We start from the raw sequence: 13,219 nt of genomic DNA, 5'->3' as shown, positions 1-13,219 counted from the left end.
TTTCTATGATGGTTACAAGATTGGTCAAATCTACCGAACCTGCACAGAGATTCATTACTGAAAATAACAGGTGTAATACACAGTTTTTCTTAAGAAATGTTTGATAAATATCCAGACATTATAAATATTTTGAATGTGAAATTGAAAATTTTCTGATGCATAAAAGTATTTTTAATGTTAAAATGAAAATCACTTCATGTTGGATAGACAACATGCAAAAAAGAAAAAAAAAGGCACGAGAAAAACCTTGCTTTATAAACCTTAAGATTTAATTTAAAAAATTTGATATTTTGCGTATGAAAGCAATGTAATGTTTTCTGATAATCTGCCAAATTTCATTAACATATGCTTACTAATTTAAAAGTTATAGCATGAAAACTATAACAAGCACAAGATGGTTATGATGTTGCTGAAAGAGTTAACATAACAAATTATTTAGTAACAAAAAATAATAAAATTACCTGCAGAGCTCCTTTTGTCATTTCCTGAAATACTCTGGCATCAACAAATGGCTTGACTATACCTACAAAGGCCTGAATGAAAGTCACAGACACAAAAATACCACCATTTAAATGGCAATTCTCATAGAAAAATGTACATAAACAGATCATTAAAAACTGAGTTACAACATTTTTCACAAAATTAATATTACAGAGTACATTTTAAAAAAATTTTTAGCCAAAAAATTTTGATTAGATGATCAAAGAAGTTATATAAAACAACTGTCAATTATTTTGCTATTGTATTACTAAGTACTAAAACTACACTAATTTCACATCTAGCTTTGAATTACAACTGCAATTAAACATTAAATGGGTTGCTTCAGCTATAATAAGAGCCACAAAAAGAAATGATGAGATAGTGCCAATAAAATCTATTTTTATTACGAGATGTTTCAGGTAATTGCCCTTCCTTACCATCAAGCCTGAAGAAGGGTGGTAGCCTGAGTCTTCACCTAACAATATTTGAATGCGAGTAACATTTGTACATTACTAATGTTTAATAATATCAAAACCCCTAGGTATTATTTGTAATCCTTTTCACTTGCAGCACATTATCATAATCAAGATACTGACTTTTAGATAAAGCTACTTCTAGGTTAATCTTCTTATCTATGTCTGAAATGACAGTGTCACTAAATTTCATGTTTTTCTTTTGATGCGTGGTTTAACTTTTTTGGGTTACCAATAATTCTGGCAGGTAAAGAAAATCTTAAAATACATAAAAAATAAGATATGATGTGACACCTTTTTCTTTGCTGTTGGAAACATCAATACTGATAGGAAAAATTAAAATGTTTCAAATCGTAACCCCTAACATACTACACATCAATAAAAATGCCAATAGGTAATGCACTGTAGCTAACCACTCAAACTCCAAGATTTAAAAATTAAAAGTGCTAACCTCAGCACTGTCTAGGTCTTCCATGTGGTACACTCTCTCTCGTCTACTTTTTTTCAAAGAGTCGAAGGTCAGATGGACTTTTGGTTTACCACTGCTGTCCTATGTATAAATACAAGTATATATATATAAATAAATTTGTATGGTTTAAAAAATGCTTAGACAAATGACTAAAGTAAATGGCTTTATGATCTTTATTATTTTCCTTTTTACAGATCACTACATTACATTTTCAATGCTAGTAATTTTTTACAAATACAACTGTAAATTAATCAATCAAATTTCATTTTCTACTAGCTACAAGATAGTTGTGTCCATTTTTTGTACTTTTAGTTTTAATATGCAATAAACCATTTCAAATAAAATTATCATTAACTGTAATGTTATAGATCAACATTAAACATAAGCTATACGTTGAGAAATGCATAATGGAAAAAGAAATCCAGGTTATTAATAAAAATATTTTTATACATCCTTTACTACAATAACTAGCATCTTTCTACTAGTCATATGCTACTGGCAAATGAAACTAATGATTTGTAATAATTCAGCTAATGGAAATAACCACATTGGCATGAGCTTTCTACACTGTAAAACATTCTATTAGTCAATGAGTCAATAACACATTAATGTAGGATGAATTAGCAAAATTTGTAAATATGTCATTTTACAATTAAATTAATCAAATGTAATGCTATTTTAACAGGTGGAATATTTTTTCTGTGATTAGTTCATGCATGGTAGAAATGCTGTTTTCCTTGAATAATTGCTCCAAGAAACAACCATTTCTACTTTTCAAGTATATAAACATGTAATCTTCATTCTGATAATTTTACAATAAGAAATGGAAAATTTGAAAGTAATTTTTTCTTTTTTATAATTGATTTGATTATATTTTGAAAAATGTAATTAGCCAAGTAAATGTTGGCCACAAAATTTTATTTCTTGTGTTATTATCATTCAGTTCACACAAATTATAATTTTTATTTTTTAAACACATTTCAAAATACATTGTTACTAGAATGAAAAACTATCAGTTCATAGTTTACATTCTAGTGTATCAAAAGTAATAATTCTGTGTGATCACAAACAGCTCTTATAAAAGCTAAAGATGCATATGGGTTTGCTTGTGTTTTGAACTAAACCAAAATGAACTGCTATTTTAGAGGAGCCTGCTCTTGTCTTGGCTCTGAGATTGACAATGTTTTAAATCTATATCGAGGCTTTCATCAGGACTAAAAATATACACTAAGTATAAAACTCATGAGGCTGGATTCATTATTTCACCTAATTTAATTCATAAGTGGCCAGTACTGGAGTTACCTTCAGATGTCATCACAACTGTTTAAATAACTTTTACTCTTAAGTATACATATACTGAAAAACAATAATCATACACTGGCAACAAGAAGTCAGAAACAATCCAGATGTCACTAGTAGTAGGAAATCATATGTACTCAAAGTAAGCAATAAATAAAAATACTTCTCAGAGTTCCAAAATGTACCAACACTGAAGTATCATAAGTAGGAATTTTTACAGAAACTATACTTCTGTACTCTGATATTTTATAACGTTATGAGAGTACATTTGAAAGTAAGTGATAGATGTTTTGTAGCTATATTTTTTGAGGGTCTGCTAAAAAAAGAATGTGAAAATTTAGCATTTTTAAGATTCAAATGAATTTCAAATAGGTACTTATCTCTGAAATATTGAAAACCTTTCCTTGTTGAGATACTTTTGATTAAAAAAACCATGTCATTCAAACTTCTGAATGTCCCTGATGCAATGCAAAGCACATGTCAACTTACTCATAATTCTTCACTTTCCCATCTCCAACGTGACTTATTGCACACGCATCAGGAGATCTTACATAAGCTCTGTTTTCCCCACCATAATTTAGATTTCTATGCTGTAATCATGACTGAAAATCAAATATCGGAGATAAGTACCTGTTAATCCTAAACTCGAAAATTCAAACCTGGTCAAATTACCTTTGAAATACTTAAAACTCAGAATACTCATGTTGAAAAGAAAGTGGGAACCAGAGACAGTTAAGATTATACAAAAGATATAGGTTAAAAGGTTGGAGCTTTGCCATGCAGGTAGCACTCAAGAAAGATTTTTTTGAACAACAATCACATATTGAATGTAGAAAATTCAATCTTATGAATATAGTGCCCATTACTTAAAAAGTTGTATTAAAAAACAAAGAACACACTAACTGACAATATCTAGCAGCTCCATTTATGCACTGGAGCAGACCATTATTGTAGAGACACGGGGCTATAATTAATCACCGAATTGCTTCAATAAAATGTACTGAATGTAAGTGTAAAAATCACAAAAGAAGTATGAAACATAAAATATACGGTAATAAAAATAATGATTTTAATGTTGAAAAATGGAGCACCAGTGTAACTATACACCCCCCCCCTTTCCCAAAGTACATGTTTAATTAATCAACAAGGTTGTGAAAAAATGTAACTGATAATAACACACTCCCTTGTAACTTTTGTTATAGTTGAAAGTTCATATTTATTTTATAATCAAACTGTTAATGTTACTTTGTCATGCTTTGTTGTTTATTTATTATTATGTTTATTAGGCATGATTAATTAATCAACAATTTTATGTTAAAAACTATGGCTGTTAATCTGCCTGAAATGGTGAATTTTAAATGATTTATTTTTCTGAAGTCAACTGCACTTCTTTTAATTGGATGCAAGCTTGTTGTACAAGTTATACAAGTATTGCACCTAGCATCAAATATGTGCACATAAACAATGTAAATTTATTATTTTTATTCAATTTATAAAAATTATTACTGTTTTATTTTATAAATTTTTAAACTCATGTTTTAATTCACACACATATATATATATATATATAATCTGTGAAATAATATGGTTTTCAATCAAATGTTAACATCTTACAATACCGAAAATGTACTCCCGATAGATACTTATCTCTTCTCACATAACAGCTTTCCTTGATTTGTGCTGCCCTCTATATCAGCCATTTTCGCTCATCACTAGACTTTATTATTCCACCTAACATCACGTGTTTACTCATCTATAGAAATTTTGCACTGTTTCAATATGGGATTCTATCTATTATGTAAGCAGAGATGAGGTATCATAGCAGAAGTTAATTTTTTCCAACACTGAAAAGGTATTTCCAATAGATACTTACCCGCTTTTCTTTCAGCTTAATCTTGAAATGATGATTGTGCTCTACAATATAGAGGGAGGCAGCTGCATGAGAAGGGTGTGTCGCACTGCTATTGGTGGAGGGTTGTAGTATGCTATACCACGTTTAAACATGTGATGGTAGGTGAGAGAATCGAGGCTAGTGACGAGCAAACCTGTACCTATAGAAGGTAGCACAAATCAAGGAAAGCTATAATGTTAGTGGAAGTAAGGTATCATATCGGAACTAAACTAGCATGGTGCATCATCAGTAAATTATGAAAAGTGGTACTATTGAAAGTTCAAACCACTTATCAGTAATGTTTGTGTGTGTTTTCTCATAGCAAAGCCACATCCGGCTATCTACTGTGTCCACCAAGGGGAATCGAAACCCTGATTTTAGCGTTGTTAATCCGAAGTCTTACTGCTGTCCCACTGGAGGACAATCAGTAATGAATTCCAAACTTTCAAAGGACAAAATCTATCCTTCATTACAGACTCCAGTTGCAGGGTGAGAACAGAAACATAAATTGAATATATTTAAAGAAATGGATTCAAGCGAGAATTGGTGGAATGGGCAAACTTTATATAAAGACTGGACCTCAGGATAAACAGAAAACATTATTCTGTTTGTCCCGAGGTTCAGTGTTTGTATAAACGTTCCCCACTCCATGTTTTGTGTAAAAACTAAAGGGGTCAATTATAACAGTTGTATGTTTACCTGTGGTGACATAAACAGGTAGGAGGAATACTATGTCCTGTTTCTGTAGCAGAAGGGTCTTGGAAGAGGAGCCCATTAAACAATTTCAAATGGATATACTTCTGGGACATTAGCCCCTCTTCATTCATATCTGAAATGGTCAATGAATCAAAAAACTGGCAAAGTTAGTGGGTGCTACAGGAGAACTGAAGAAAAACCAAAAGTGTCTGAAGGATGGGATTCATCACCTTGAGGACAGTGCAATGTGATAACATAAGAGCTACTTGAGAAGGGAGTCTAGCTTCTCTAATAAAAGACTGCATAACAGCCAGCCAAGAATCTGTAGATGACGAACGTCAGTGTGGAAGATAAACATTCAAGGCTGGCATATAAAGTGTCTTCAGAGAAGAAGTAGAATGGGATTTCTTTCGTATAGATAACACAACAAAAGAAAGTACAGATGAGTTAACTAGTGTGGACAATAAGGAGATTTCGTAATAACAATGATTTGATCTTGGCTAATACTCAAAGAAAAAAGATGAAGAGGAGAATAGGTACAGAAAATGGATAAAAGCACCCAGTGCCAAAGAAGCATGATCTGTAACTGAAGACATGTAAAGCACAAGAACCACTGAAAAATTGAGCTTCCTATTGGAAGTGCATGATGATCTCTTAAAAATAAAATCTGAAAGAAAGTTCATAATGACAAGATCTGAGATACTTATGATACAAATTGAACCAAAGATCAAAATAAACTGCAACAAAACAAAGGTCCAAAAGATTGCTGAAAGATTCTGACTACAGAATGCTCAAAAACAAAGTTTCTGATTCCTGATGACAACAGGAACAAACAAAAAAGTTCCCCCAAGACAGCAATCCAACCTCAAGAGGTGCAGATCTATATGAGGTGGTAAACTGTAGTGGTAAATATATGACTAAACCAAAACTGAAGGTAATCAAATAAAGTGAATGAAGGGTTAAGTTCCCTGAAATAAGGAGTCTGAAGATAGTAACCAGTGAGAAGCAAGATCCCATTGGATGTATTTCAAGTGAGCATGCCCCAAGGGAATGACTGTATGAAGTGAGGCTATCATTCCTTCATTCCCAAAGCAAAAATGATATCTTTGGTGGTAAATAAGAGAGTACAAGAGACTAAAAGACTTGCAATGCCATAGCAGCCACGTATCAAATACTATATTGGTACTAAATGAGATGTGGATGAGTTGTTCAAGAGATGTATCCAGCTGGGTGATCATCTGAATGTGTGTAAAAGACTGGATGGAAGGAAGAATCAGAATAACCCATGTAGAATAATCCAAATGATGAATGAATAGAAAAAAAAACAACAACAACAAAACTAAACTGGAACAAAACATAGAGAACCCTGATCGCAAACACTTCAGAAAGATGGAGATCACATGCCAACAATGGACAGCAAAAAAAAGGGACGGCAAAGAAAAGTAATATAACAAACAAGGAAGCTAAATGGCTGGAAAGACCCAACTCTCACAAGGGACAATACAAAAGCAATGTGTGAAGACGGAATGTGTGTATGGTTGGATGATGTATGGTGGTCTGAACTACTGATAGGACACAAGGAAGAAGACAAATAGGAGAATATTAATGGAGGTAACAACCTGTCCAATCCTGAGAGCATCCACTGCTTCTGGCAACAGTTAAGAAACAGGAGACCGAAAATGAGAAATGTGTGTATCGAGATGAAAGGCAAATATGTCCAAATTGGGGACATCCATAAAATGAAAGGATCCAAAGACTACCCCATCGGTAGAATCCTGTCCGAATGGGATAACCGATCCATTACGAGATTCAGGGCACCTGTAATAAGATATGCCATCAAAGTGATATGATGGCAGTGGGCCCAATATAGAAGATCCAAAATTTGAAAATAAAGGTCTCTTAACCAGGTGCCCCCAGGCCAGGTGATGTAAGACATTACCATAGAATTATCGGAGTGGAACATCACCACCTGGTCCTGAAGAGCCAGGAGGAAGGTAAGTACTGTCCAGTGAACAGCAAGAAGTTCCAAGAGTTTCATATGGATAACAAATTCAAAAAGAGTTCCCTGCCCTGAAACCTCCCGAGTGTTGAGAAATGCTCCCCAAATGGAAAGAGAAGCATCTGCAAAAAGGTGATAATCTGGATAAGGAGGAGGAAGAGGAAACCCCCATATTAATATTGGTCTGATCTAACCACCAGTCAAACTTGGACTATAAATGAGGGGGAAGGGTAAGAGGAGCATCCAAGGGAACCAAAACCATGCACCATTAGTCAATTAAAACCCACTAAAGATGGCACATGTGGGTACAAACAAGAGGAATGAGGGCTTTGAAAGAAGCCCATGTTTTCAAACCTCATGTGCAGAAGAAAAAGGAGACGTTCCATAGCTCTTATCTGAAGGGAAGAAGGCTGGTCCTGACTGAGAAATGAAGTGAGAAACACACCAAGAAGAGCCAGAAATTGAGTAAGTGTGAGGAATGACTTCCCCACCTTCATAAGTCAACCTACCCTGGCATCTTCCCAAAGAAGAAACTAAGTATGTAGAGCTGAGTTGGCTTGTGAGGAAGCTAGAACTAGCCAGTTGTTCACATAATGGTGTAAATGGATGCCCCAGGAGTGAAGCAGTCTTGCAAATGTCCAGACTACTCGACAGAACACCTAGGAAGCCAAGGCAAGTCCAACAGTAAAAGCCCAAAACTGAAACACTCACCCATGATGAACAAAACAAAGAAAATGGGAAATGGGAATATGTAGATAAGCATCTGACACATCAAACTACTTCACCCACAAACCAGGAGCGAAAACCTAATGAAGAGTTAAGTATGACTCCATGGTGAATTTGAAAAAAATGAGGAAGTGGTTCAGAGATGATAAATCAAAAACTGGGCACTAATGTCCTGTCTTTTTTTGGGAACAACAAAAAAGATGAGAATAAACCCCCAAAGAGAAAGATTACCTCTTCGCTGGCACCCTTGAGAAGTAAGTCCTGAGTCGCATCCGACTGACACTGGCAAGAAATTGGCTCCCACTGATGGGGGAAAGAAATTAGGTGGTGAGACAACAGAGGGGATGAATGGAAAGGGAGTTATGCAGATGGGCTGAATAAACCCCAGACTCCAAAGAATGGGGGGAAAAATCCAAACACCTCTTGATGTAAAAAACGGTGCCTTGCACAATTCATTCAGTGAAGAGGAGGGTAAACAAACCTTAGATAAAACAGTAACCTGATCTAGAAGAACTCAAAAGCAGAGCACTCACATTTATAAAATGAGGACCAAAGAGGAAAGGTGTGCCATGGAAGCAAAAAAAAAAAACTACTATGATCAACAGAAAACCCTTAATGAGACAGATGAATAGCTTCAAGCAAAAAGTGAAGGTAGGATACAGGTAATAATGGATATCATAAGAAGTATATGGGAAAATGGAGGTAGGAAAAATTAACCAAAGTTAGGGTCCAAACCCCACATAGGGGGTAGTTATGATGGTTAGTTAGAACTATAAAAGCAATACATGATAGCCATAAGCCAATGTATGTGGGGGACAAGGCATATTGATCCACTGAATACAATTGTTCCCCAAAACAACTAGCAAGAACCCCAATATCAGGGTAAGGAAGAAAAATTCAAGAATGACCCACTAGGATACTTTGTTAATCAAGTCTACAGAGGGAGAAGGAGAACTGAGTAAGATCCCTGAAATAACACATGACAGATAAACATATTCAAGAGGGGAAAAAAGGCTGCCCAAAGTTGCATCCACCCAAACAGACACATCTAGGTGCTGGTATGACAGGACACTATCAGGTTATTCATAATGTTGCCTGAAATTATACAATTCCCTGTGGATCATAGCCATCACATCATTGGCCGATAACTGTGGTACCAACTACATACATGTGAACAGTAAATCCGCTGTAGCAGTAACAGCAGTGTTAGTCATAACAACCTGAAACTGTGAGGGCATAACTCACAAAGTTGAAAACTTGAACAAAAAATAGAAAAGGGAGAATAGATAAAGAAAATAAATCACTACTCTCTATAAAAAATGGAAAAATGACAATAAGTGAATCAGAAAAATACACAAAAGTAAAAACACATGGATATAATAACTAAATCACAAACAAAAACAAACAAATCTCACAGTAAGACTGTCAACCAAAAAGTAATTAACAAGTGCATGATTAGAGAGGGCACTCGTTATGATAGGGGTAGTGTCACACACTTATTGGTGGAGGGTTGCTGCATGATCATTTATATGTTGATAGGCAGAAAGAAGTGGGAGTTGGAAGTCTAGTGGTGATCGAAAATTTTGCACTGATACAGGGCAGTACTAGATGAGAAAGCGTTTTCTGAGTGGAGGAAAAATATTGTATAGGAAGCAAAGATTCATTAGCATCCTTAAGTCTAAGAAAAATGAGTTTAAGATTTAAATAACTGAACATAATGAGAGAAAAAAAAAGAAAAATTAGACCAACAGAAGCTCCTTCAGAATCAAGGCTTGCTGAAAAATTTTGCATTTCGACAATAAAGGTGAATAGACCAGAGCAAAAATTGTATTTCTTTTGTTCTTCTCTTATTATCATGGGAAAAAGAGCAGCCATTCTATATATAAGCATCCATATGAATATGAAACATTCCAAGGACACCAGCAGACAATTCAGAAATAATGGCTTGAATACACTGTTCAATAAGGGCCAACAATGCCATCATAGAATCTCCTTGCATACCCTAGGAAGACTACATGAATAAGGCCTCCAAAGAAGGTACAGAAGCAACCAGAAGAGAACAATGAAAATCTCGGATAGATTAATAACTATTCTAGATACCCGTGTGTGTGTATGTTAACATATATATGAAACTTTCTTGGTTTCTTGCTCATAAAAATTCTGAATAAAACTTTATTCAACACACAAAAGATTGTTCATATGCTTATTTTGATAAATTAATACCTTTTTCTCATCCATTTTTTCCACAAGAAGTAATGATCGGAGGTCAAGAGAGTCTTCCAACTTTCCAGTTAGAACATTCTTTTCCTTTATGCACTGACCTATTATACTGATAAACATGGTAACGGATTTTTCCCCATCCAATTTTTGCACAATAAACAAAGTAGCTTCCACATCTAAAAGAAAGGAAGAAAAAAATAATAACAGTTAATCCAAAGCCCCCTCATAAAACCCGAGTTTCTAACTTCAGAATGATAACTCTTTTACATTAAAAAAAATATTAAATATTTTTTGAAATTACATTAAGTTTGTCTGTAAGTATTATGTCAGTCTGAAAAGCTGATAGTGAGATGGATAATTCAGATCTATGAAGTAGAAATACAGTTATGGAATAAATGTTTAAAAAATAAATTGGTGGTCTTTCATCATCCAAATAAACACATAAAAACAGTTTGAAAATTTTAGAATAAATTAAATAACACTATCATGATACCATTGCTTGAGTTGAGTGAACATTTCTCAATATATTTTACAAGTTTCTTGTTTCTGATCCATTTAATTCCTAATACTACATGATTTCTTAGTGTCATGAATTTGATAAGCTGAAGGTAGTTTACAGTAACAATGTTTGTTATGATGCCCAAAACATGAAGAAGAGTATTATAAAAACAAAGCAAAGGTGATTCAAATCTGTAAAACTTAATGTACTTCAAGACACAAATTTCAAAAACCGTCCCCCTTCTTAGGTATACTTTATTACGCTGAAACATGAAGTTTTCCATATCTTGCAAACACTCGTTAACTCAGAATAATCATAAGCATACGTATTCCAAAATGGTAAATATTTTTATAAGATGCTGTATATTTTTTTCCAAGCCATTCAAAAATTTCAAAGATTAAAGCTGATTAACAATAGAAAATTAATGTCAAATTAAGCCAACTGGTAAGCAAAATCTATATGCAATTCTTCATATACTGAAATTATATGCTCATATAAAGTCTACTGCCATTCTTGTGTTTGTCTGAATGTGACAGTATAACAAAATTATGCACCTTACCATTATCCCAAAAGTCATCATCAGGGGACAGGATATTTTCGTCATCCATGGATGTCATTCTGTTCCAAATAAAACCAGCATCATCACTACTGCTTTTTGTTTCCATATAACAATGACTATCTGAATTAGCACTTTTAAAAGCTGAGTCTTCATCCTGTGAGGCAACCTGATATTGTTTCTCATCATTCTGTTCCTTTTTGTCACAATAACTTAAAACTTCAATATCTTCACTTGTTTCTAAAGTTTTCTTTTCTGGTGAAATTTGTTCTTTACCAGTATTTTCTGTATTCTTATTATTAACAACATTGTTGATATTACCATTAACTACTTCATCTACTTGGAGAGTAGTATGATCACCCACTATCACTGCAGAGTTAGTTGCATTACCAAAAGGACCTTCTGTGGAAGAAACATGTACTGGATAATCTTCCAAATCTACATGGAGTGGTTTTATTGGTTTATCTTTTTGAATCAAAGAACAAGTTGGAGTGCTTTGTGCCAGAGGAGTTCGGTTTTGTCCCATATTTCCTATAAGCCATTCTGAATCCAAGTACTGTCTTCTTTTCTCAAGGGCTATCTTAGCCTGAAGGTGGTCTGCCAGTTGACAACTGGGAACTACAACAAAAAATTCTGATTTAGATGTTTACATGATAGAAGCTAAGTTCATCACACTTTAAGGATTATTTTTGAAGATTAGATTTCTTTTGATTCCACAAAATTAATAAATCACAAAAAATACAGAAAATCACACATGTAAAGATAATATTATAGGCATGTTTGAATACAATTTTCCTGGTCTTGTCATCAGTTCACTATTCTTAAATAAATTAGTTTATCAACAAGCCATTAGGTGACTTTTAAGGCCTAAAACTTTAACTTACTATATCCTCTATATAAAGAGATGGGAAAGGGATCAGAGGAACACAGCACTACATCAGAAAGCTTCATTTACATTTAAATCAAGAAAACTAAATGATATATGTTTCCACTTATTACTGAAATGTACTATTACACTCAAATGTCTATATATGGACACTGTTTTTAAATTAAATAAATGCAATAGTTTATATGCAATATATTTTTTGCATCAATTAAACAACACAATATTTTGAAATTTGTACTGCAAAATATTTTATGTAAAATCATAACACAAATAAAATGCTGTTATATAGATACAGTTAATTTATTCACACAGATGTATTAAAGAATGTTTAATAGTACACAATAAACATTTAAAACGAGACTGTCCCCTGTCTCAAAATACAATAAAAAATTGTTTTACTTAATAGTCTTAATGTATAAATATAAAATATGGTGAGACTGGGAACAGTTCCATACACTTTATATGTTTTGTCATCTTACTGCATCATCATCATCATAAGTGCAATATTTTGCACAAGTTAAGACCCATATACAAGTAGATACAAATTTTGAATTCCTACTAATCTGACTTTTTTAAACAGATTACACAATAAAATCAGAGAAGATACTAAGTGATAAGCTCCACTAATTATAAGATATGAAAAAACATATAATAATAAGTTGTCTCACACATGCACAAACATATAAACTAATAACACATACATGGTCTATATATTAGAATACTTTAAATAAACATCCGATATTCAAGGAAGATGACAGAAAACATCATTTTTTTTTATAATTTATTCTACCTGACGTTTCAGCTTACATCTTTTTCCAGGATCATTTAGCATCACAGATTAAAAAATTGACTTTAAATGGCAGTAACCAAAACGTTAAGCCACATAAGTAGGCAAATCCAGCCATCCAATACATGAATGTTTCAAAGAAGTTGCTATTGAACATTATATCAACTCACATGGTATAATTCTTGGAACACTATATCATATCAAAACTTTATACTTGCTTTCCTAAAAGGAAATCTAA

At 33.4% G+C, this 13,219-nt stretch overlaps 1 protein-coding gene across 3 annotated transcripts in view; it reads right to left on the bottom strand.

Annotated features, from left to right (window-relative positions):
* Positions 1-13,219, bottom strand: part of LOC106461712 (serine/threonine-protein kinase 11-interacting protein-like) — a 111,716-nt gene that overhangs the window by 35,192 nt on the left and 63,305 nt on the right. For all 3 annotated transcript variants that reach the window (XM_022388742.1, XM_013921561.2, XM_022388741.1), the window contains exons 11-14: positions 11,312-11,926; positions 10,257-10,429; positions 1,405-1,503; positions 462-533 (exon numbers count right to left, since the gene is read on the bottom strand). In XM_022388742.1, coding sequence (XP_022244450.1) covers positions 462-533; positions 1,405-1,503; positions 10,257-10,429; positions 11,312-11,926 — 959 coding nt within the window. The remainder of the gene's footprint in view (positions 1-461; positions 534-1,404; positions 1,504-10,256; positions 10,430-11,311; positions 11,927-13,219) is intronic.

This window comes from Limulus polyphemus, unplaced genomic scaffold (genome assembly GCF_000517525.1).
Source record: "Limulus polyphemus unplaced genomic scaffold, Limulus_polyphemus-2.1.2 Scaffold1016, whole genome shotgun sequence".
NCBI lineage: Eukaryota > Metazoa > Arthropoda > Merostomata > Xiphosura > Limulidae > Limulus > Limulus polyphemus.
The sequence above is the reverse complement of the archived record's forward strand: the minus strand, read 5'-3'. Positions and strand labels throughout refer to the sequence as shown.